Here is a 25881-nt window from a genome sequence, read left to right on the forward strand (position 1 = left end):
CAGTACGGTCAGGAGCCCGGCAGTTGACTCGAGTTGCAGCTGAAGAGATAAAACTCCGTTGGTCAGACAGATCATCGCTGGGCGGCGAAGTAAGCAAAACCATCTGTTTTTCTCGCGTTTTCCATCCAACGTAAGAAACGGGTTTGTTAATCTTTTTCCATATTTAACATTCCGCATCTCTCCGTTCATATAATCCTCCTCTGTGTGTTTTTTTTTATAGCCTTGGGCGATCCTCATGCGACACACGACTCACTCTGGAAATCTGCTGAAGTGAGTATTTCTGCACATTTAGGGAATTTTATCTCATTTTGTGAGGTATTGATAATATAATTAGACTGGCAGCATGTTTTAGCTGGAAGCATGAATCAGCACTTTGTATTATGTTGCCAGTTTTTGCCTTGTTTTTCTTTCTTCTAGAAGTAAGCTATAGATTATGGTACAAAGATTTTAATTGTCTGCTCTCATAAAGTGCTGTGAACAACTATTTTCTCCTTTACTGATTGAATTTTTTTTTTCTTTGTTGTCCAACAAATGTTTCAGACAATCAGACAATTATCAGACACAGATAATTCATGTAAAAAGAGAATCAGGTTTTCAAAAATTATTTCATTTATTTGTAAAAAAAAAATAAAATAAAAAAGCTATGTGATCCTATGTGAAAAAAAAACAGTCAATCAATCAATCAAATTTTATTTGTATATCACCTTTCAGCAATAAGGCATTTCAAAGTGCTTTACATTATAAAAGCACCACAATAAAAAGTTATAGGAGACACAGTCAACATTACATTTTGCATTCGTTACACATCAGATTATTAATGTGTCATGATTATATTTCAAAAGGAACTTTAAGCAGGTGGGTTTTTAGTCTAGATTTAAAGTAACTTAGTGTTTCAGCTGTTTTGGAGTTTTCTTGGAAGTTTTTCCAGATTTGTGGGGGATAGAAGCTGAATGCTGCTTCTCCACTTTGTTCCCCATCCTAAACTCATAAGTGGTTGTTCCTCGCAAAATTGTCTACATTCAGCCATTGCAAAAGCTTTTCAAGCAAAACAACTTGTTTAATGTCATACAACAAACAGATTTTAGTCCAGATTTTGACTAAGTCACTTCAAAACCTTCATTTTGTATTTTTTGAGCACATACTTTTTAACTTTCTCCATGGGGATTTTCGTCGCTTGAGGCATCAAAGCAGTGCTTGATCATAACACTGATACCATCATGTTTACCGATATGATTTTTTTATGTGTGAATTTTATGAATTCTGTTGTGTGAGTTATCACTATTGTGTTTTTTGTACTACACGTGCCTTGAAATTGCCCCACAGGGACAAATTTAGTGAATTGAATTAAATGTTTGACTGTCAATGTGATGTTGGAAATCATACTTTGATTTAATATCATGCATAAAACGAATTTTATGCTATGATATTTTATTATATTTTTTGCAGGGTGGAGATAATGAGATGCAAATGTCACAACTGAGGAAGTGAAAAAGGAAAGAAACAGAACCATGGGTAAGTTTAGATGCACTCAATGTACAGTTAAAACCAAATACTTACATGTACATAATTTGTTCTCATTGTCTAACATGAATTTTGACTTAACATTTCTGGTTTTACTTTGCTAGATTTTCTATGGGACTGAGTTCAAGGCTTTGTGTTGGCCACACCAAAACTTTGACTTTGTCGTCTGTAAGCCTCTTTGGAACTAGTTTGATGGCATACTTGGGTTCATTGTTTATATGGAAGACCTATTTGTGGCCAAGCTTAAGCTTTCTGAGACAGTAATGACAGTCACAAGGTGTTTCCACAACATGTTTTCTCGATGATTCAATTTATTATATAAAGTGCACTGCTCCCTCTTATAACAAAACATTTGTACAATTTGATGCTGCCTCCCTGACCACAATTAAAATGGTGTTCCTATTAATGCAAACCTTCTCCTTCTTTCTTCAAAATACATCAGTGGTCATTGTGAGAAAACATTTACATTTTAGTTTCATGAGGACATGTCTCCAAAAATGTAAGTCTGTGTCTCTGAATGCATTTGCCAAACTGTAATCTGGTTTTTTGGAGTAATGGCCTCTCCCCCCTTTTTCAGTAATGAAGTCTTTTTTTCGGTGGATTAAAACACTGTTTTACTAGCTTAAGCCAGCCTCTAAACAAGGCCTTTTGCTTTTGGTCTGGAGGTGATTTGCACATTTTTCATCTAAACATTCATATCTGAGACACAGAGCTCATCTCTTTCCTGAAAGGTATGACACCTAGACATATCCCTGGTGTTAATATTTGCATGTGATTGAACAAAGGAGTGTGGTGCTTTCAGACATCTGATAATTCACCTCCAGGGATGAACCTGATCTGTAGAAATCTACAGTTAGCTCCCTGATATCTTGCCTGATAGGAAGTCAATAAAAATCTCTAGAAAATAAGTGAGATACAAACTTGGGTATGTGTGTAATTTTTACATGGGTTAACATGCACTGTGCTAGATTTTCTACGGGAAAATCTAGGAAACATGTAAACATGCCATTACAAAAAATTAATCTTGTTTTTCTGATCTCTACAAAAAATATAACTTTAATTATTTTTGTCTCTTCTTTTTAGCAGAAGACCTTGAGAAGTCACCTACAAACTGGACTGAGTCCGATGTAAGTGCCTGGCTAAGGTCGATTGGGGTGAAGGAGCAATATATAAAAAAGCTCCACGAAGAGGAAGTAGATGGACAAACCCTGCTTGCTCTGACAGAGGACTTTTTAAAAACAGAGATTTGCATGAAATCGGGACCTGCTCATTTGATTATCCAAAAAAGAGACGCACTGCTTAACTCTCAGAAGAACAAACAAGTCACTAGAGGCAAAAAGTCTGAGTTGGAGCGAAAAAAATCAGTGGAAGGTTCTCAAACAACGGAGGACGGTTCTGAAGATCCTGTGAGAAACAGAGAAGTTTCTAAAGAGAGACAAAATGTTCAGAAAGAATGTGTGTTGTCTTCAAAGGAGGACTGCAAACCAAGACCGTTTGATGAAGACGACATTGATTTTATGTACTTAAAGCACAGAGTCCTCCAACCTGAATCAGGGGCTTTCAATTTAATATCTCCTTGCCATGAATACAAGTCTTTTGCTATAGCTGCCACACTGGACCGTACAAGACTCCAAGCAAAGTTTGCCAGAGAAGTTTTTAAATTCGCAACTGGTTGCATGAATATCAGATCAAATGGCACCATACATTTTGGCGTGATGGACAGCAAGGAGAATGAAGGATATGTGCATGGGGAGATAATTGGGATTCCCATAAAAGAAAAGGACATCTATGTAGACGCTTTGGACCTCAGTGAAAAAAGTTTCCGCTCTGACAAGGAGCAAGTACTTCAGTGTGTGCGGCCGCCAAGGTTCATTGAGGTTATGGATCGAGAAAGTACAGAAAAGAGATATGTGGTGGAGGTAGACATTGTGCCTTTATTAACCATTGTGAAGAACAAGGTGTATCCAGTGCGCCTGCCAAATTTTAAAGAGTCGTCTAACAAATTAGAGTTTGAGAAAGAAGTGATTTTTCGAAGGGTCGGCTCAAAGACCGAGCCAGTGAGTGACAAAGACTTGGGGGACTTCTACCAGAGAGTCAAGGATCGAGACACTCAAAGAGACGAAGCAGAGAAAAAGCAGTTTCTCATTGCTCCAGAGATCTGCCAAGATCTTGGAAGGAAGCTCACAATGCTCCTGACCAGTGGAAAGAAATTCATCACAAAAGACAAATGGTTCATACTTGTCACAAACAAATTCAAATCCAGCGACCTCAATAATATCGACTGGCTGCTCAACATGAATGTGTTCTGTGTATTTGACTTTGACCCAGATTCAAAGATATCAGGTCTGTGCAGCAAGTACCTTGAGCACCATGCTGCAAACATGCATTTTCTGCAGAGCTACAGAATGCCTGCTGGTATGAACATAAAGGATTTCACTAACCACCTGCATCTGTTTGAGCAGACTAGCTGGATCTTTTGCAATGGCCGCTCCGATTTCAAAGGGAATGAAGCGTCATGTGATGAAATGACCTGGATCAAGACAAAAATGACTTTCCTGCGGGAATCTGTGTCTCTAATCTGTAAACAAATCCTCCCAAAAGGGACATTTCAAGTCATTTTTCTGCTAACATCTCCTGTAGAAAAGCCACTCCTGCACACGTTTTATGAGTTTTTCACAGACATGGAAGGTCATGAGGACATAATCTGCATCTGTGACTGTGAAAAAAACTACCACAAGTGGCAAAGCTTTGCGGAGGGTTCCTGTGGAAAAGAAGCTGTTAACAACTCGAGCATTGTTGGGATGAAGATGAGTCATGTGAATGCAACCTTGCAGCATGTACAGCCCATCAAAGCTCATGTCAGGAAACACCTGCCTGTCTTTGTGAAAGGGACATGTCTTCTTGAAACACAGATAGAAGAGCAAATGTACTCCCTGGAAATTCTCGCCGTCAACCATTGTGATGAAAGCACCAAAGAATTCATCAAGGAGGAGAAAGGAAACATTGAACAGCAGTTTTACCGAGGTGGGAGAGTCACCTGGCTCAATTTCTGGCTTGCTGACCACAAGCATGTCGAAGACGTGATTGAAAGAGATGCTTACCATGAGACATCGCGACTGCTTAATGATGTCTTAAAATTCAACGCTGATCAAACTCCTGTAAACTGCATAAACATTTACCATCACCCAGGAAGTGGTGGTAGCACTGTGGCAAGACAGGTGTTGTGGCACAACAGGAAGGATCTGAGGTGTGCAGTTGTGAAGTCTTACCCAGCCTCTGTAGTTGCTCAGCATGCTGTAGAGCTAAGAGAATATGAAGAAAAAGATCCACAGATGTGCCTCCCTGTGCTGCTTCTTCTTGAAGACACTGACAAGGAATACATAGATGATCTGAGGAATGAACTGGAGGTTGCAGTGAACATCAAGCAAATCCAGTATGGAACCCTTTGTTTCATCTTGTTGAGCTGCAGACGTTCCCACGATCCAGAGAGGAAATGCAAAGAGTCTCCACTACAGAATGTGTCTGTAACCCACAAGCTGTCTGATCAGGAAAAGAGAAAGTTTGCTGGTAAACGTCAAACTCTCGAGGAACGCTATGCACCTTCATTCATTTTAACATTTGTTTTGATGAGTGAAGGATTCTCCCAAGATTACATTCATGACTTTGTGAAGCATTTACTTCAGGATATTGATCAAAAATCTGTTGTGACTCGTCTCATGCATTATGTTGCTTTGCTGAACACGTATGTTCAAAACTCTTTCATCTCTCAGTCTCATTGTGAAGCTTTGCTTGCCTTAACCGTTCACCTAGAGAGGTTCCGTCAGCATGCGTTTGAGAGTTTACTCAGTGATCAGGCCAAGCTGGTGTTCTTGCATCTCAGAGATGACAAGACACACATTGAATCAATCAGAATCATCCACCCCCTTGTTGCAAAAGAAATTCTGCAACAACTTCTGGAGGGCAAACAGACCCAAAGCAGACTGGCAATGAAGTTGCTCTGTGAGAAGGTGCTTTTTGAGCACCGATTTGGAAGGGAGGAGTATTTGACGTTTTTGAGACATCTCTTCCTAAGGCGGTCCAGAATCAGTAAAGGGGATGAATGTGATAGTTTCTTCTCTCCCCTTATTGAGCATGTGTGTGACGTTGAGAAAAACCCCAACAATGCAATTGAGTTGTTAAAAGAAGCCTTCGAGTGTTTCAATAAAGATCCATTCTTTGCTCAACAGCTTGCTCGACTTCATTACACCTTCGAGAAGTTTGAAGAGGCAAAACACTGGGCGGAAACAGCGGCTAAGCAGCTGCCCAATAACTCATACATACTAGACACAAAAGGTCAGGTGTACAGAAAATGGTTCCAAGCAAAATGCAAAGCAATAGAAAACGAGAGCAAACCAAAGACGGCCCAAGATACAGTGGATGCAGTGGAGACCGCCCTGAAAGCCCTCGAGTGCTTTCAAGAATGTGAGAGGGCAGCCAATGCAGAGATGGAAGATGTTAATAGCTCCGGGTTTTTTTCTGAGGTCGAAGTTGGATGCAGCCTTCTCAAACTGATCTCCTCTCTTCAAGTTTTTGCAAACAAAACCAACGGCCACGCTGAATGTATGAAGTACTTGTTAACAGATTACATCCCAGAGGAACTCGACCGTGCCTGGGAACCATTTCATGGCCGTTTGAAGAAACTTCACAAAACAATGCAAGATGCTCTGGAATGGATTTCAGAGGACCTCAGCTACTTCCAGACAGACATTGGAGATGAAGAGGAGACTCCTGAAAGACCTGAAGAAAAAATAAGCCATCCACTCACATGGCTGGCAAAGAAATCTGCTGAATATGGCAAGTACTTCAGTGAAGCAGATTCTGCTATGCTTCTGAAAAAATGTCAGACGATTGAAAGCAAATTTACACCTTTTCAGAAACGCATGATTATCTATCATCTTGGGGGAGGGAACATCATATCGATCCTCTCAAAACTAGCTGACCAAAAGGATGCAGTACGTCGTTTGGAGCATATCCTTACTCTTTACCCCAACAACCCATTAAAGGCCAAATTTACGCAAAGGGATATTGTCAATTACATAGCAGCACACATTTCCCTAAACTGTCTGTCCCCTCAACCACAAAAAGCAGACCCGCTGAAAGAGCTACAGGTTCTTTGTCGCCAATTTCCAACTGATAAAAGGAAATGTTTTCCAAGTGCCTTGTTCTTGCTTACCATGCTGTTCTGGCCTGAGGATCATGATACAGACCAAGAGAGAGAAAGCAAATATGAGATTGTGCAGTCGGCAGTTGAACACCTTGAAAAAGGCTACTGGGCCAAGATGAAAGACATTCCCCAGCGGAAAAGAAGGATCTACACCCATTTTTACTTGGGAAACGGGAACGGGCTGGATAAATTTGTCCACAAGAGAAAGTTTGACAAAATCACAAAAGGGTTCTCAGTCTCTGAGAAGCGCCTGAAGTGGTTCAGTGGTGAGGCATGGAAAAGTCCTGAAATTGCCACCATGCTGAAACGTGTTTCTGGATGGACGGAGGACAGGGTGGTGTACCTTGAGGGCCCCCAGAAAAAGAAGTTTAATATCCTGCCTCTCTTTTTGCCTTCGGTGCCTCATGGTAATGAAAACATTACCTTCTACTTGGGATTCACCTTTAGAGGTCCCGTTGCATGCAATGTTCTTGTCAAAAAGTAGCAATCACATAAGTATTGTTTTATTAAATGCTAATCTCACAAAACAAGCTGATGCCCAAGTTATCATGTTAGTTATCGAGTACTTTGTTATCGAGTACTTTGTTATCGAGTCGTTATTTATGGACATTTCTCAATGTTTCCTTTTTTTATATTTGTCAATGTATTAACATAAATAACATTTCATAAAAAGTGTTGACCACTATCTGCTGCTTTGTAATTGTATTGTACCAATATGTTTGTGAGCTGAAGAACAATGTTTTTCATGACTGAATCAAGAAAATCCTTAAGTGTCTAATATACTTTACAAAAACTTTGAAAGACCTAATTTAGATAGAGTAAATCTGTAAACTAGCAAGTGAGCACTGGTTTTGTTTCATGTTAAATGTTTTTTTTTTTTTTATCTCATGGAATCGTTGGAGCTTTTAAACGTGTTTGTTGTTCAAAGCCCCATGTGTCATGTATCTGCATGCAATAAAAAGCTTTTTTTTTTAAAACTGAAGTTGTATCATTTTGAATCTATCAAATTTATACAAATTATTTCAGCTAAGCCTGTGTTTTGAAAATAGACTTGTCAATCATGAATAAAATGAGATAAAAATTAATTGAAGATGTAGGGAAGTGGCATTTATCTTTAATGTTTTTGCTTAAAGTTCTTGTTCAGTAGCATTATTACAGTAAGTACAGTCCCTTCTAGATTTTTGTTTCTCCTCCAAGACTTGGATGTGGATGTCCTCTGACTTTCCATTTTTGATTGAATGTTTAATTATTTTTCATTGATGCAAATTAATCTAAAGATGAGAAATATATATATTTCTATAAATTTGTAGCAAAAATATTGTTCAACATTAAGGTAAAAATTGATCCTTTGGTTTTGGATAGGTTATGAGGCATATTTATTTACTTTAAAAGTAGTGAATTGAAGTCTATGAATGTGGAAACAGTTGAATAAAAGTACTAATTAGCAATAACAAAAATAATATTCAGTACTCTGCACATTTAAAAACCGTTTTTATTAATCGGTTTGTCGAAAAGGGGTTTTCATTTGCTGGATTTTACCCTGAAGCATTAGCGTTTTAGTTTGTTTGTCCTAGTACGCTTGCCTTAGTGTTTTTAGCTTCTCTGTTGCTACCTATATAGCTTCTGTTGGTTTTAACATCGGTTTCAGCGTTATTACTCCCGTCATTTATTTTTGTTAACAGTTTAATTTCAAATATACATATGCCGCCGTGCTTCGGGACTTTTTTTTTATTGAGTCGTATGTTTTTAATTAGCAGCAGTAGCTTTGACATTGCACGGTTTGCTAAACAGGAATTTATTTGGGTGTTTTGAAAAGGATGGGAATTTTGTCTACCACAGTGCTCCTCCTTTCTCTGTTTTTGTTAGCGTGTTTACACAGAGATCTTTTGTTCAGCAAAGCAGGCAGACTCGTTAGGTCAGGTCATTTCGATCATTATGAAGTCATGCTACGTAAAAAGCCTGGTTATTCTTATCCCAGAGAACCAAAGAGCATTTCAAAGGGTGACATCCACCCAGATAATCTCCAAAGATCTGGAAATTCCAGAGAAACTGAATGCACCGCAACTCCAGAGAGTCGGTTTGACTGTGGTAGGGACAGGTTGTTGAGCCAAGAGGAGTGTGAGGACAGAGGGTGCTGCTATGCTCCTCTACCTGGATCTGCAGGACCACCCTGGTGCTTCTACCCTGCCCTGTACCCAGGCTATAACATGGGACCCCTCACCCCCAGTGAGAAGGGTCAGACTGCCACCCTGACCCGGTCCAGCCCTTCCTATCTCCCCAAAGATATCTCCACTCTGAGGCTGGAAGTCATAGCGGAAACTGCAAGCTGCTTTCACGTTGTTGTGAGTATTTAAAAATCAAAATGTGTGCAATTCTTATCAATTAAAGTGTTTTTGCACCCAACACGATTTCCCAGTGCTTTGCTTAGAGCTTTCTTGTAGTTTGTGGTTGTTGATACCAGTAATTGAATACAATGCATTAGATTTAAATGTTGTTATAGTCTGTTTCTAAGTTTGTTTTACGGTGCACTCCAAAAGCATTCATACCCCTTGAACTTTTTCCACATTTTTCACATTACACCCATTATCTCCAATATATTTCACAGAGATTTTATGTGTTGGAGGAGCACATTATGCTCCGTCCGCTGCTAATATTATGTGTTAGAGGTGGTACATTATTGCAAAGTGGAATAAAAATGACAAACTCCACTTAAATTATTTTTTTCAGGACATTTAATCCTTCACCTGAAGGGTGGATGTTTTTGGGTTTGAGTGACATAAGTTTTCTCTGTAGTTAAAGGATCCATCCTCTCAGCGGTATGAAGTCCCCCTCCCAGCTGGTAGCTTCCAGACAGAAGCATATACCCAGGACGTTCTCTACACAACCGAATTCCAGCATGATCCCTTCGGTTTCATAGTGCGACGCAAGTCCAATGGAAGGGTTCTGTATGTATCTCTGTCTTTAATCCCTCTGGAGGTCATGCCAGCCCAGCCTTTCCTGTCTGCTGCCATTATTGGTAATAAATTGCTAAAAGATTATCTGTCTCTTTGCCTTCTGAGTTTAGTATGAACACCACAGTTGCTCCCTTGCTGTTTGCTGACCAGTACCTGCAGCTGTCCACCTCTCTGGCCTCCTCCTTGGTGTCCGGTCTTGGAGAACATTACACCTCTCTCGTCCTGGACCTCAACTGGACATCATGGACTCTTTGGAACAGAGACATGGCACCACATGTGAGTCTGTTACAGTGACTGCACCAACCCGACAAGTTAGCAGCAGAATGATATTCAGCAGAATGAATTATATACATTCCTGCTGTATATATAAACTTCTGTCTTTCATTACAGGCAGACGTTAACCTCTACGGCTCCCATCCATTCTACATAGTGCAGGAAGAGGACGGCTTAGCACATGGAGTTTTTCTTCTCAACAGCAATGCAATCGGTAGTCCTCTCTTTCCCTCTGCACACTGTTGTCGACATAAATTATTTTACAAAAACTTGTGCAAAATAATACATTTTAATGTATTGTCTCATCATCCAAAATTTTCTGATTATTTTCAATTTGATTGGTGCAAAGTCCTTCACATAATTTTTTTACTGGACAATATCCACACTATTCTATAGTGCTTTGCAAAAAGTATTCATACCCTTTAAAGTTTTAGCATCTTTTACGTTATTGTCTCCATCTGATGATGGCGTATTAGGGCCATTGTAGATCATTAAAAAAAAAATGCTGCATCTATCTTCAATTCATCTCTGACCTGCTTTCTTGTCCTTGATGAAGGATTTCCGCAGCATGATGCTGCTACTGCTATGTGTCAACATAGGGACAATATGTTCATGATGTTTTTTTTAGATTTTTTTTTTTTTTTTTTACAATGAATAAATTTCACAAAGGGGATCAATACAAATGAAAACTCCACTTTTCAAATTTTCTTTTTAAAACTATGAATATTTGTTTCACTTCTATGCACTAATGTGTGACTATGGAGGATGCTGCATGTAGAGGGAAAACAAAAAAAGTAACCTAAAACAGTGTTTTTTAAAATGTAAACCAAGATGTGTAATAAAACTCAGTGAAAGCTAATCAAAAACCTCCGTAATTTTTTTTGTGGTGTTTTTTTAAAAGTTTTTTTTTTTTTTTTTTTTTTAAGTTTCTACTGTATGGACATATTGTATCTTATATATAATATATACATTTTATATTGCAAAGGATGACCACGCTTCACATTTGTTTTGAAATGTCTCTGTAGAAGTGATACTGCAGCCAACACCAGCTCTCACATGGGTATCCACTGGTGGAATCCTGGATCTGTACATTTTCTTGGGTCCTGACCCTCAAAGTGTGATACGACAATACCTGCAGGTCATTGGTATGTCTTTTCCTGTTTTACTGAGCTCTAGTAACACATATCCAAAGAGCACGAGACATACAAACATGTATGTGACTTGTAGCTTTTGAGTGGCCATTGTTTTGTTTCTTTTTCCAGGATATCCCATGATGCCTCCTTATTGGTCTCTGGGCTTTCATCTTTGTCGCTGGGGTTACACAACTACTAATGCAACCCGCATGGTTGCACAACGTATGCATAGTGCAAACTTTCCTATGGTAAATTAAACAAAAACACATGCTAATTGTATATAGGAAAAAATATACTCAGTCTTTTACGCATTTGGATTCTTAAAAGTCCGCATGTCTGAGTTTAGTAATATGTTAGATTCTTAATTCCGTCATAAATGTCAACTGCATGCAGAGAGAAGTGATCTGGAGAATTGTGGTTTTATTTTGTAGAAACATATTAAAGAACTTTAAGAATTAAGTCTGCAAATATTGCAAAAGGCTCAGTAATTGTATTAATTTTAACACAGACAGGATCAGTTATACTAAAATCAGTCGGACTTTGTAAAAATTGAAAGTATAGATATTTTGATGCAGTCGCTTAATTTATTTTTGAGAGTATTTAATGTTTTTCACCTCCAGGATGTGCAGTGGAATGACCTGGACTATGCAGACAAGCGAAGGGTGTTCACCTTTGACCCTGTGCGATTTGGTGATCTTCCAGATATGGTCCAGGAGTTTCATAAGAAAGGCATGAAGTACATCCTCATTCTGGTACGACACCTTTAAAATTTGACATTTTTTCAGAGTTTTTTTGTATTAGAATTAAGAAAGGAAGCAGGATCTGCAACCATTTTTTCCACAATAAAATTAAAGTAAAAGTAGTCGTTGACCAACTCTTCCAGTAGATGGCAGCAAAACTCTTTTACAGTAAAACTCCAGTGTTTTATTGTGGTTTGTTTCTTCCCTAGGATCCGGGCATTAGCAGCACCAGCCCCCCTGGAACATACCCGCCTTTTGAAAACGGTGTGAAACGAGATGTGTTTATTAAGAATGCAACTGGAGACATTCTGATAGGCAAGGTTTGAGCACATTTTTAGATCGTTGTATTGAGACAACAGAGTACTAAGCTCTTCATTTACCTTCATATAAGCTGGGTGTTTGTCCCGTGCACACAGGTTTGGCCCGGCCCAACAGCTTTTCCTGACTTCACCAACCCCGATGCCAGGCGGTGGTGGGAGGACTGCATCAGAGACTTCTTCTCTAAAGTTCCTGTAGATGGTCTGTGGATTGTGAGTACACAATAACAAAGAAGCATACTAAACAGAACATTGGTTTACATCTAAAGGACATATTTAGGCTTAAATCTCTAAAAAATAATTGATATTGTGCTGTTGCTTCCTATCAGGATATGAATGAACCATCCAGTTTTGTCCAGGGATCAGTGGTGGGCTGCCCTGACAGTGAGCTTGAAAAACCACCATACACACCTAGTGAGTGTATTAGATACATGTCACCGGGTTGCAACTATAGTAGCCACAAAAGTATTCACACCGCTTGAATCTGTATATATTTTGGATTTTATTTAATGAACTACCAAAGAGTAATGCACAATAGTGAATAAGCATTTTTAGATTTTTATTTGTGAAATTATTTGAAAATAATGTACTATATCCTTTCACATAACAATTCTTCACTACTTGTGCCACAAAATTCCAATAAAATATTTTGAAATTTGGGTTAAATAAAATCTGCAAAAGTTCAAGCGGTAGCAATACCTTATATATGGAAAAAAAAAAAAAGACATGTTTTTCCCCAGTTAGATTGCTGCTACAAATCTTCTCCAAATATCACACAAACAGGGGTGGTTGGAGGCCAATTGAACTCAGGAACCATATGCATGTCGGCACAGCAGCAGCTGTCCAGTCATTACAACCTGCACAATCTGTACGGATTGACTGAAGCTTATGCAACGCACAGGTCAGACTATGCAGCCATGTTACTATTACTTGAATTGGTGTTATTACAACACCAGTTCAAGAATAAAGAGATACAAGCTGCAATAAAGCAACTTCTTAATATGCAAATGTAGGTATTGTTTTTGCTGCACATTAATCCTGGTTAATCTGTTTTCAGCGCTCTCATGAACATTCAGGGGAAGAGGCCCTTTGTTTTGTCTCGGTCCTCGTTCCCTGGCATCGGGCGGTTTTCTGGAGTGTGGACAGGAGATGTGAGGAGTGACTGGGAGCAACTTCGGTTCTCCATCCCTGGTGAGTAAATGCCAAGTGTCAAAGGTCATGCCAGTGCCTTTTTTGTGGAAATTTGGTCTCAATACAAACTTGCGCCGGATTACAATGATTTCCTTTTGTACTATTTTTTTTTACATAGCCGTGCTGCAGTTCAGCCTGTTCGGAGTCCCCCTGGTGGGAGCGGACATATGCGGCTTTGAAGGCAACACCAACGAGGAGTTGTGTGTGCGATGGATGCAGCTTGGCGCCTTTTACCCGTTTATGAGGAACCACAATGACAAGCCCAATGCTGTGAGACTCAACGTTTATGTGATTGTTTTTATAGTGTAATGGGGATTTGTGAGCGTTTGTTTCACATCGTGAGAAGTTTCCCTGTTTCCACGTGTCCTGTCTCTCAGCCTCAGGAGCCGTTTGTATTTGGGCAGAAGGCCCAAGCAGCCATGCGGAGTGCGTTGAACCTTCGCTACTCCCTTCTCCCATTCCTCTATACACTCTTCCATCGCGCGCACACATCTGCTGACACTGTAGCTAGGCCCGTCTTCATGGAGTACGTACTTTCTTCTTCTGTCCTTTTAACGTAACATGAAACTAAAATATCTCAACCCCTTTTCATTCTTTTCTCTGTGTTTTTCTAACTCTCAGGTTTCCCGCCGACCCTCTTTGTCAGACCACAGACCAACAGTTCCTGTGGGGGAGTTCACTTCTCATCAGTCCTGTTTTAGAGCAAGGAGCAGTAGAGCTGAGTGCATACCTACCAGCTGGTACTTGGTACCAACTGGAGAATGTAAGCTGCAATGCAGTCTTTGTTACTTATAAAAGTGTTTACACCTTTTGAACCTGTTCATATTTTCATTTTACAACCACAAACTTTGATGTATTTTATTTTTTTTCTGGAAATCTTTTTACACAAAAAAATTGGATAAGTGCTTTTGTGTTTAGTTCCCTTTACTCCGAAACTCTCCATAAAGGTCAGCGCAGCCAATTTGGTTCCTAACTCACCGAAAGTAGTAAATGGAGCCCACTTGTGTTTTTTAAATCACAGAATAAAGGTGCTCTGCTAAAATGAGACCAAAATTAAACTTTTTAGGCAAAGTGCAAAACCCCATATGTGGTGGGAAGCCCTCTGCAAAATACGTGAGACTACAATAAAAGATGAAATCATTGTCATGTGTTGGAATGGCCCAGTCAAAGTTCAGTGCTAATTGATAACACACAATGCCTAAAGATTAAAAATCAATTCTTTTCACGGGCTCTCTTTATCCTTTCAGACTGATCTTGAGCTATTTTGCAAATAGTATTGGGCAAAAAAGATCAGCCTTTAAAAGGACAAAGCAAGTAGAGAAATGCCTTGAAAGACAAAATAATATTGTTCTCACTTTTTTAATTGTAAGAAATGTTAAAAGTCATACACAATTTTCTTTACACATCACCATTATGCACTACTACTGCTGGTCTATTAAATAATACCTTGGTAAAACACATTGAAGTTTCTGATTATACAAAATATGAAATGCCAAAATATGTAAAAGTTTACAAGACCTTTCTATTTCACTTGCATCTCTTTTGCTTTCTCAAAGGGTCAGCCGTTCCACAGTAACGGTCAGTACGTCCAGCTATCGGCCCCTCTGGAAACAATCAATGTTCACGTGAGGGAGGGGCACATCATCCCCCAGCAGGTGGGAGTCAGCTCTACAGAATTAGAGAGAAAGTAGTCTGGGTTTTATTTCAAGTTTTGTCTCATCTTTATGGATAAAGTGAAAATTAGTTCCTAGTGTTTTAGTTTACAGGATTTGCTTGATAAACTGCACAAATCAGTTTAGAAGGTTAATTCTGGTATGTTCATTAGCTTGATAGTGTCTTTTGTAACATGTTGCTGTATTTAATAAAAAAAAAAAAAAAAAAATCCTTGTTTGTTTTCTGTGAAGGAACCTGCTTTGACCACCGCAGCTTCACGTGAAAACCATTTCTTCCTGACGGTGGCGCTGTCCAGTGGTGGCTGGGCACGAGGAGAGTTGTTCTGGGATGACGGAGACAGCCTTAGAACTTTTGAAACACAAAATTATTGTTATGTTAACTTCACTGCTGGACAGGTAGGTACAGTGGTTAGCAGAAGTAATGATCCCACTTCAACTTAACCCTTTCGAGACGTTTGAAGTCTGTTAAATGCACCATAAGACGAGAGTGAAGATGTGTTTGATCTGGAAGTTTTAATCGTTGTAAATCCTGAATATGATCAGGTTTTTATTTGGACTCTGACTAACAGATGTGTTTAATTACTTCTGCTTTACTTCAGTCGCAGATAATTAGCGACCCTCTCAACCTCAATGGGGCCTTGGCCAGTCTTCTTCTGGGAGGCCTCCAGGTGTTTGGAGTGCCTTCACAACCTCTTCATGTCTTGGCTAATGGAGAGAAAGTTATAGACTTTACGTATAAGACTGACACAAAGGTGAGTTCTGGGTTAGAGAGTACTTTTTGCTCTGATGCTTTTTAATTACAGCCTTCCAGTTCACCATCTTGCAAACTGAACCACATTTATCTTTGTGCCTGTTCTTGTAGGTCCTAACGGTGACTCGTCTGGCCTTGCCTATGTCAAAGACATTTACAGTCCAGTGGGTTCTATGATGAACCAAATTCGTCCTATTCTTTGCCTTTGGCCTGTGCTGCTAAAATCATCAGCTGCATTATTCTGTCATCATACAAGCAGATTTTTTGTAAAGCCTTTGAATGTAAACTAAACAGCCATTTGGTTTTGATTTTTTTAAAATCAGGATCAGTTAGTGATATATAAAAAGAGTTTTGTAAATATTGCTTTGTAAATAGTGTTTGTAAAATATGCACAAAAAAATAGACATTTTTATCTTGTGATTTTGACCTTGATAAGATGCTGCATTTGCTTGCTGATAACACTTTATTACTCCTCAAAGTCAAGTCATTCCACCCTAAAAAGAAATCTATATGAAAAAAAAATCAAATTACTAAGAGAATTGGCCCTCACAGAATTTATGGATTTATAAATTTCATAGTATCAGAGTAAAGACAGATTAATCCAAATACATGCCACTCTTTCATCCTCTTCTTTGAGCTGATCTAGTAAACAAAATCTTACTGAAATTTAAGATTGTTAGCTGAACATTTCTGAAAAAATATCCCACGTTATGCATATGTTTTGCAGGGCGCTGTTGTATTTTGTTGTCAGGAACCGGTTTTAAACAGGCAGCTGAAGACGGCAGAAGTGTGATGATGCTCTGAATCCAGCTCTGGTCCTGATGGTGGACCAACTGAAACCCAGCACTCATCGAAGACCTTTAAAACGTAACTTGCATGACAAAGGATCTAAAATCCATCATAAAATCCCAAATTTCCAGTTATGTGTCAGTAATACTACGTGCCGGAAGTAGCTATATATGCGCAGTGATTGGTTAGGGGCTGTGACGTGAAGTCAAGGCATGAAAGAGGCAACTATATTTCAGGAAGTCAAAACCGTTGTATTTTACATTAAAGTGTCAAGCGTGTTTCAAACATAAATGCATATGACTTCTTTAAGGTCATTTTAATTTGAAAGTCCAGAGCGGAAGTGTATACTTTTGCCATTGAAACAGCAGCAGTTAGGCGTGCGGCGGCGGCTCGTACAGTGATAAACCTCTGCGATAAAAAAAAAAGAGAGAAAAGAAAAAAAAGAGAGCTGAGTTGATATTAAACCGAGCTAAACCCGTGGAAAGGAGCCGAACCCAGGCCCGGTTCGTAGCGCTGGGTCTCTGTCCGCTTGCAGAGATGGTTGTCCGGAGTGGGCTGTAGATTCCTGCGGCGGGACTGAAGGTGAGAGCTCTCCATGCTGCTGCTATATCTGCTCATTTATTCCTGTCGCTGGAGCAGGTGTATGCACACCAGTCACTGTATCATTCACTGTGGCCGATAAGCATGTATGTTTTTCTACATTATGTGTTTTGGAAGGAGCCTCAGGCTCTTGACAGCTAAAATATTCACGTTAGAGGTGGTACTGACACAGAGTCCCTGCTCGGACATGTAACCCAGAGGAACTAATGTTAGGCCTGGTGTAAATAGCCTTGTCCATCTGCTGCTGTCAGGCGGATGCTGCCGAGGCTTGTCCCGCCATAAGCAGGCTGACAGGGAGAGAACATCCTCACTCACCCAGCAAATGCTAAGAATTGCTGCTGAGAAAAATGCAGATGCTGGATTCCCATGTTGAGACTTCTCCCTTGTTCGATCTTTAAACGCATCAACATAATAAGTATTTTAAATAACTTCAAATTAATTTAATTTCACTTTGGTTTATGAATGGTTTGCTAATGTGGATTTTCTTACAATGAAAAGAAGACTCCAAAATTGAAAAAACAACAACAAAAAAAATACCTCTCTTGTTAAAGTCGACACCCTCGAGTCCACAATTTAAAGTGTATCTAACCTCCATATTAACTTTATGTTGCTGATAAACTGTTTAATTATTTAGCACTCCATCTTTATGTTTTCTGTGCAAATTTTGGCTTTTTGTTTTTGGGTAAATTTGTTTAGTTCTGCAATATTTTACCTAAAACCGCCTCAGTGCTGGCCTCCTTAGGTCGAACAGTGCCTAAGCAGTTGAATTTTCCTATTGGTTGCGTCGGTACAGCTTAGTACAACTTCATCACAGTCTCAGTTCGGGTATGAAACCATCTCACTCACTGCGTTGCCTGGTGGAGAGTCAGGAGTTGGAATAGTGTGTATGGATGTGGCCAGTTTTGAACGATGGCGTTACTCAGCTTAGCAAATGTGTGATTTATTTCCAGTGTGGACACGGAGGGAATGGCTCTCCTCTGCTCTGACTTCTGACGGTTATTCTGCAGGACAGGAAGACCAACCACCCTGTTTTCTCCCTCCGCTCAACCCCACGCTTTTTTGGACTTTTTCAAAATTTGTCTGGGGATGGGGTTATGCTCTCATAGAGGGGTCAGTCACACTTTAACCCTGCAAATTATGTTTCACCTTGTGACGTCAATTCCCATAAACCATAGAAGGGAGTGTTTTTTTTGTTGTTGTTTTTTTTTTTTTTTTTACATTTGGCTTTTGGGGCAATAGGAAAAGCAAAAAAACATTTTAAAATATATTTATCCTTGGTGAAATCAAGATGTTTTGTTTATTTTGTTTTCTAATGTAGCTATATATACAACAAGCAAAAAAAATTGCTTGTTGTGGTGACTGAATTTTCTCACTGCAAACCAGTCATAGAAAAACAAAGCATAAAAAAAAAATACAAAAATTTTTACTTTGAAATATAAATATCAAATTGAAATTCCAGCCTTTCTTCTTTTTAGTTGCCAGGAACAGATACTAAAAGACTATAAAGTTGGTTTTGTTTCTGTTTACATATGTAAAGTGATAAAAACTTAAAAAAAAAATGCACTACCTTTCTAATATTCTACACCTTGTACTTTTGATTCACAAATTTTGACAAACTCCTATCTTAGATATGTAAACTTGTTCAAGATTTTTCCTTCATTATTATAACAATTTAAATAAAAGCTGTGATGATGATAAAGAAGCCAGGTGCTATCGTACACCTAATGCTTTACGACAATATGCTAGTGACTATCTCAGCTGTCTAACTTCTGCAGGGCTGTACATTCTGCTGTTCAGTTTGCAGTTGAGTTTCTAGGTCTTATTTGGATTTAATTGCTGGTTCTGAACCTTTATGAGATGCTGTATATTAGCTTATGACATAATTGTCAAGATAACATTCCTTCTGAAACAGGAAACATGTTTTTGAAGCACCCAAAAGAGTTTCCTCATGACACGGAGTCCATAAGGATCTCAGGGTGATCTGTTTTCAGCTGCCCCAGGCAACCTCGTGGATAGTGGATATGAAAGAGAGATCTTCCATTCACATGTCAACAGAAGTGAGAAGCTATCTGGCTGCTGCCCTCGCAGCTGAACTTTCTTTGTGTAGTTTTTATTCTCTTATTTAAGGTTACAAAAAAATATGTCAAGAGAGTTGGTTAAGAAGAAGTGGGTCAAAATGTTCCATCGATAATCGCACAGAGGAAGTGAATCTAGGAAGGCGTCTCACTCCTGAGATGTCTGATGAAACGCAGAAAGGTCAGAGGGGAGAGTCCGTCTGTGGGCACATTGAGGTGATGACGGGATTAAAGATGGAGTGAGAGCAAGAGGCCGCTTTTTCTTATCAGCCTGTGTGAACCTGAATCTGAACCTGGCACTGACCCCGGTCACCCCGCTGCATTGAAGCTCGGCAGTAAATAGCTCCTCGTTGCTATGAAGCGGCAGAAAACTGTGATGTGAAAAGATCTGAATTCCACATTAATCAGAAAGTTCACATGGGGTCAGCCAACGGTTTTCATGCAGGACAGCTGCTGCTCTTACCCTTTCATAACAGCAAGGAGTTTTGTGTGGTGTTATTTGATGAAGCTTGCGCAGTAAATTCATCGATCTGGGGCGTTGCTGTGCTTAGATTTAGTTTAATAAGGTGGCATTCAGGATAGAGAGGCTGCAGCACTTGTCTATAAAAGTTTATTTGATTATTTCAAACTCGGTCCAGTTGATGTGCAATGATGCAGTCAGACTTGATCTGAATTAAATTCATTATCTAGTATATTTCAGTACAACAGAAAGTATTTCGTAGTTCAGTGTTTCTCTGTTTATTAGTATCCGTTTTCTGGACACAGCCAGTTGACAAAAACTATTGCTGCCATTATCTCCTGTGTTTTGCACAGACTAAATTGTGGTTACTCTCCTTGTTTTTCTGCCCTGTAGAAAGTACTCCTTGTACTCCTTTCTCAGTACTTCTGTGGCTAGCCAGCCTTTTTTTCCTCCTGGACAAACATTGACCAAGCATATTCTTTTATCACCAGTGCATATTCGCTGCCATTACTGATGTCGACAGTTTTTCCTTGTCTTTGAAAGTACTCCTCCCTCTGTGCTATTTTGCTGAGCTGTGTATTTTTTCCTGGATCAAGTCAATTGACTAAGCTATCACAGAAAGTATCCCTGGCTAAGTGCTTCTTTGTATAATTGTTCTTTTTATTCTAGATTGAGCTATTGATTGAAACCTTTCTGACATGAAGTGTGTGCACTCTCTGTATACACACAATTTTTAAAATCTCCATAGAAAGTGCTTCTTTTTTTACCGATGGACTAAGCTGAGCAATCAACAAAGCTATTGCTGTCAGAAGTTTTCTTGCTTCTGTGTTTAGTTGTCTTTTTTCCTCAGCCCAACCTATGACCCTGCTGTCACTATCTAAATGTGCTCTGTTTATTCCTCTTTCTGTCGAAGGTAATCCTCGCTGTTAAACTGTTTGTGTTTGATTCTTTTCCCCCCTTTATCTACTCCCTATTCTCTCAGCTTCCAGCCAGTCGTGTCTTATTGCACACTTCCACTCTCGCTGCTGGGGGGCTTCTTCTTGTTAAGAGACTCGATGCATTTTGCTTGGTTCTTCAACTTTTTAAAAATTTTTTTTAACAGTTTGCATCCAATTATCTGTTTTTAATTTGATCTGATTAGTTCAAATATTTTCTTTAATTTTGCATTAACAAATAATCAAAACTTTAAGACTTACTTTTAGATATGAATCGCAGGCCAAGCTTACCAAGGTTCTTGAGATAGAAGACACCTTTTCTGTGCCAACGGTAAATCTCTGACCTAAAACGCAGCCACACTTCTACTTTCTTTTAAAAGGAAGTGAAATGATTGCCAACCACATAGCTTCTCTTTGAGTTAATGCCCAGATCTTGTGCTGGTAGGCTTCCTGTGCGAGGCTTGGCACCAGGAAGTGGGGTGCCAGCTTAATCAAGTGGTGGTAAACATGCTCCCCTCCCCGACCCCCCACGTTCTTTTCCCTGAGGAAAAAGGAGGGAACATTCCTGAGATAGAGTGGGGAGTATGTGTCAGAGTGTTCAGCCAAGTAAGGAGCAAGGTTACACAGATATGACTCTGATCCAACATGGAGAACGTGAACCATACAAGAACAGATCAGTGGGATGGACTGATTAAAAAAAGCAGAAGCTAAAGGAACAACTGTTTGACTTTAATTGCTTTATGTTTTCTTTTAACACTAGAGGATAAAAAAAATTAAAACCAAAGGAGTTCCTTCTGTTATAAGCGAAAGTTTATTTGATCCCACAAAGCTTTCTCCTGAGCGGACAGTTCAAACTCAGGCAGCGTGACCCGCTGGTCCCAGTTCAGAGCTCGACGTGGACGACATCTGTTGGCTCCTGATAACAGCTTGGAATTTCACACAGATGGAGCATAGTGTGTGTTTGCTCACTGTCTGTCCATCACTGTGTTTCTCTGCTGTTTGCAGAAGGTGGGAAACATTTAGTCACGCACAACTATGACACACACACACACACACACATGCAGGAGCTGAAGCTGCTTTAGTAGATGCAGGTGCACGGCTCTGAGAAACGCTGAACAAGTCAGGAGAGGTGAGAGGGGAGCTCTGCAGTAAGGACACTGCAGTAAATAATAGCACACGTGTGTCTGAGGAGGGGAAGTTTGTTGAGGATTTCTGCAACTGCAGAGCCAGGAATGGGTTGCATTTGACCTTAAACTCTACACCTCATCTGTCTTTTTTTTAAGTTTTTACAGAGTCAGCCATCGTTAGTGGAGCTCATAGTAAAGTAATTTGATGTTTAATTCCGTCAAAATAATAAAAAACCCCAGCCTTTTAATTTGATCATACCTATTCGGTGGGAAGGAATAATTGTTTTTGACATTTAAGTTTATCAGAATCTCCTGGAACGTTTTTAATCAGTAACTCATCCCCCCACCGGAGGATCATTACCTGTGCACTTTGTTCATCTATATTGCACATAGAGCTGACTTTTTGTATTTTTTTCCCCATACATTTGAATTCACTGTAAAAAACAAACAAACACAGAAACTGAATTAATTAGGTTAATTAATTAGGTTTGCCAAACATTTGTTTGGGTCAGAGGTCCATAGTTGTGGTCTGAATCTGGACCCTGGGTTTTAACGGAGGGATTCGTTTTCAACCTGCGCTTTTTAAATCATATCTATGGTAGTTTATTTCTGGACGCACTGCTTTTTCTGCCCTTATGACAGCTGTAGCAGAAAGATTGGTATAGTTTGCTTCAGAATTAGAAAGACTGAGGCTTTTTTAATGTTGCTCTAGTGAAGCCCAAACGACGCAGCGTTGAAGCTTTTGACAAAATAAAAAATAAAAATTAGCTTTATAACACTGTCCTCTTTGGTGGCACCTGGTGGTCAAAAGTAAGAAGAGCAGCTTGAAGCTACTGTCTAAAATGGGCTGCTTTATTTGGTTGGCTTCTCTTCAGAGTTCAGTTGACGGCTTCTGGTTTTGTTGGGGTGACAATTGAGCTGTGCTTTCTAAAGATGGAAGTAAGATTGATCTTTTCAGTGGCAACCATTCGAGGTGGGTCTTTCCTAAGATAATCTGCGTTGCTGTAGCTCTGGTTCCCATCCCTGACATCCTTAGAGTGCATGGCATCACAATTCTTGGAAACACTTGAAATTTTAAATAGCAATCATGTCAGTTCATTGAAACTGGGTCAACATGATTTTGCCTGATACTCAACCTTCTTCTCTGGGCTCCATCCTTGTGAAATGCCACACGAGGCTCTAACGTTGCCTCTCTCTGCTGTCCGTCTCCTTTCAGAGGATGGGCTCAGTGTCCCAGTGCCTGAGGAGATGTCTCTGGGTCGGCTCCTTCGGCGCGCCTCCTCCAAGGCGTCCGACCTCCTGACCTTAAACCCCGGGGCGGGGGGCTCATCGTTGCGCTCGGGGCTGGATGGCGAGATCATCTTCTCAAAGAATAATGTTTGCGTGCACCCTGCGGAGCCCCTCCCGGGCCTGGCTGAGCACCACCCAGGTTTGGCTGCACAGATACAGAACTACCTGCTTTTTGTTACACCTGTTTATCATGGAGAGCTCTGTCGAGGTTGGAGGTTATTTGGCTGTGTCTAGTATGACAATAGAGATGCGTTGTACTTTAACAATTACCTAAAATGTACAAAATAATAAATTATTATGGACAGTAATAAGTAAGCATACAGTTTCAATTAGAAGTACACTCCAAATAAAAGTGAACAAATGTCCTGATCATTATGGGAGTGTGCATAATTGTTTATTTTTTATGAGACTTTTTTTTAGTGTTGAGTTCACCTGAAACATTTTTAAAAGAGTGATTTTCTTTTGTAAAGAAAATCACTCTTAACGCCAACATGGTTTTTGTTGCCCCCTGCAGGCTACCTGTGCGTACACGTGGAGAAAGACGAGTGCCTGGGCTCCACGCTGATTCTGACGTGGGTGCCCAATTCCCGCATCCAGAGGCAGGACGAGGAGGCGCTGAGATACATCACCCCGGAGAGTTCTCCTGTGCGCAGGAACGCCCGCCGCAGAGGCAGGAGGTACGAGGGTGGGGACCAGATCAGTGCATATTAACACAATATGGGTACATACTGAAAATAAAGACGCATATAAAGGAGATTAGGTAACGCTTTATTTGACAAGGTATACATAAGACTTACATGACACTGTCATGAACATGACGTAACATAAAGAAGTTTTTATGAATGTCTGACTGTTTTCATGAAGTGACATTCGGTAAATAATGACACTTTTAATGCAAAGTTGCTTAAAAGTTGCATTAAAAGTCCATTAGAAGTGCCAACTTTGTATTATTTTGTAAATAATGACTCTTTAATGCAAAGTTGGCACTTTTAATGGACTTTCAATGCAACTTTTAGAGCAACTTGGCAGTAAAAGTGTCATTATTTACCGAATGACACTTTATGACCACAGTCGTAGACATTTCATAACAGGTGTTATGTCGTGTTTATGATATGTCATGTCAGTCTCATGCACACCCCGTCAAACAAAGTATTACCGGAGATTATGTTGGCGATGTTTCGAACTAACCGTCCTCTGTAGGCCGCGCTCACGTCCTCCAGCCGCCGCTCCAGAGGAAGAGGAGGACGACGAGAGGAACATCACCAGCAGCACCTCCGCCCAGAGCCTGGTGGGTGAGAGCGGCTCAGATCCTTCCTCTAACCAGCAGCAGCTTCTTTTAGCCGGGGAGGAGGGTGACGAAGGCTCCTACGAGCTGTCGGACGAGGTGAGCCGGGACAGCACCATGGGCTCCGACTCGGACACCTTCTCCTCGCCGTTCTGCCTGTCGCCCGTCAGCGAGGCTCTGTGTGAGAGCAGCGGCTCCGTCTTCCTGGACCCTGAAAGCAGGTCAGTGAGACAGTGGATGACATGTGTTTGAGGTCTTTTTTTTGTAATTAGTGCTGCACAATATATTACAAATATATTGTCCTTGCAACATCAGTGTATAATATTGTTTTAGAAACATCTCGCTCATTGTACTTTTTTATTACAATTTGGGAGGGGAAAATATGATTGTTTCCTGAAGATGCATACTAGTTTTTACAGTATTTGTGTACTTACAACTCATAGGTGTTGGTAGTAGATGCATTTTTTGGCTCCTGCCCTGTTTGTAGTTTTCAGCCAATTTTCCCTTCATTGCCTCTGATCGGTGACTGGCAGATTAAATACTTATATGTTGTGTTTCTGTTTTTACTTTTTGTATGTTCATAGGCCTGTCACAATAACAAATTTTGCTGAGCGATTAATTGTCTAAACAATTATTGCGATAAACGATAATATTGTTTCAAGACCTTTTGACACTGATTTAATGGAAATGACGTAATAATGCATACAATTTCCTGCCATAGATAGATGCACTTTATTTTCAAAAGAACACATAACACTGGAACTGATAAACTACATAAACAAAACAACCAAAAACAAAAATAAAATGGATTATCAGTCTCCATGAACAAAAAACGTACTTGAATAAAAACTTAACAATATAAAGCCAAAGTGGAAATAAATACTGCATTCAACCAAGAGTGCAGATTATGAAGTCTGTATGTGCCCTTCAGTAATCACTAGATTTAAATAAAGAAGATGGGCACATCCGACTACCTGATGCAATAGTTCATACTACATGGGTTTTTGCCCCTATTTTCTTAGATCGTTGGCCGATCTAAGATTCTCGCTGGTGATTTCGTAACCGATCATCCTGCAGTGTGTGGTGGGTTACAGTAGATCGTCGTGGCCGCTCCGATCTAAATCAGGGGTTTTCCCCGACTGGGAGTGTAAAGCTGAATGTGACAGGTAGCCAATCAGAAAGCGCAGATTCTCCTCCTGATTTCTGAGGAGAAATTATGGAGGGGAATCCCAAACAGCTTACACGGCGCAACCGAAGTCCAGCGGACATCAGAGATGATATGTGGAAACAACATTAAGATTTATTCAACATTTCGAGAAAGAATATAAAAATGACAAGGGGAGGAGTTGGCGCCAAATCGCTACCGCAGTTGATAAACCCGGTATGTTTTCAGCTGTTCTTCGTTAACGTGACATAAATAGGTTATAATGATTTTCATTCAGTCAGGACTTTACGCTGACTCTAGCCACATGCATCACTGGTAGATTCTAGTAAAGCATTGATTAATGCCTGATTTTAAAATTAGTTAACTGGACTTGTAGCCGTTATTTTGTGTCCATGTGGC

The 25881-nt window shown here is 39.9% G+C and overlaps 3 protein-coding genes across 7 annotated transcripts in view; all 3 read left to right on the plus strand.

Moving 5' to 3' along the window:
- samd9l (sterile alpha motif domain containing 9 like) lies at nt 1–7706 on the plus strand. Of its 4 annotated transcripts, none has more exons than XM_015048398.1 (4): nt 1–141; nt 221–270; nt 1447–1512; nt 2605–7706. In XM_015048398.1, exons 3-4 carry the CDS (start codon nt 1509–1511, stop codon nt 7206–7208), a joined length of 4608 nt encoding a protein of 1535 aa, XP_014903884.1. In that variant the 5' UTR covers nt 1–141; nt 221–270; nt 1447–1508; the 3' UTR covers nt 7209–7706. The 4 variants fall into 4 exon arrangements, with proteins under 4 accessions (XP_014903884.1, XP_014903875.1, XP_014903899.1 ...); XM_015048389.1 differs by having other exon boundaries at nt 1–130; XM_015048413.1 differs by having other exon boundaries at nt 1–130; nt 2608–7706.
- A 406-nt stretch (nt 7707–8112) lies between these two features.
- Nucleotides 8113–16358, plus strand: gaa (alpha glucosidase). The gene is made up of 19 exons (XM_015048426.1): nt 8113–9066; nt 9518–9669; nt 9789–9954; nt 10069–10165; nt 10977–11096; nt 11214–11332; nt 11705–11836; nt 12034–12144; nt 12241–12354; nt 12471–12555; nt 12925–13042; nt 13199–13332; nt 13451–13602; nt 13710–13858; nt 13954–14095; nt 14889–14987; nt 15237–15401; nt 15605–15757; nt 15868–16358. Exons 1-19 carry the CDS (start codon nt 8542–8544, stop codon nt 15931–15933), a joined length of 2799 nt encoding a protein of 932 aa, XP_014903912.1. The 5' UTR covers nt 8113–8541; the 3' UTR covers nt 15934–16358.
- A 553-nt stretch (nt 16359–16911) lies between these two features.
- The window catches only part of tbc1d16 (TBC1 domain family, member 16), a 29807-nt gene continuing 20837 nt past the window's right edge, over nt 16912–25881 (plus strand). Inside the window, exons 1-4 of one of the 2 annotated variants that reach the window (XM_015048443.1) lie at nt 16912–17127; nt 22959–23171; nt 23547–23709; nt 24233–24538. In XM_015048443.1, coding sequence (XP_014903929.1) covers nt 22991–23171; nt 23547–23709; nt 24233–24538 — 650 coding nt within the window. In that variant the 5' untranslated portion in view covers nt 16912–17127; nt 22959–22990. The remainder of the gene's footprint in view (nt 17128–22958; nt 23172–23546; nt 23710–24232; nt 24539–25881) is intronic. The other variant, XM_015048433.1, reaches the window with a different exon arrangement.

Source organism: Poecilia latipinna, unplaced genomic scaffold (genome assembly GCF_001443285.1).
Source record: "Poecilia latipinna isolate Pla-1442-1.1 unplaced genomic scaffold, P_latipinna-1.0 Scaffold42, whole genome shotgun sequence".
NCBI classification, from domain to species: domain Eukaryota; kingdom Metazoa; phylum Chordata; class Actinopteri; order Cyprinodontiformes; family Poeciliidae; genus Poecilia; species Poecilia latipinna.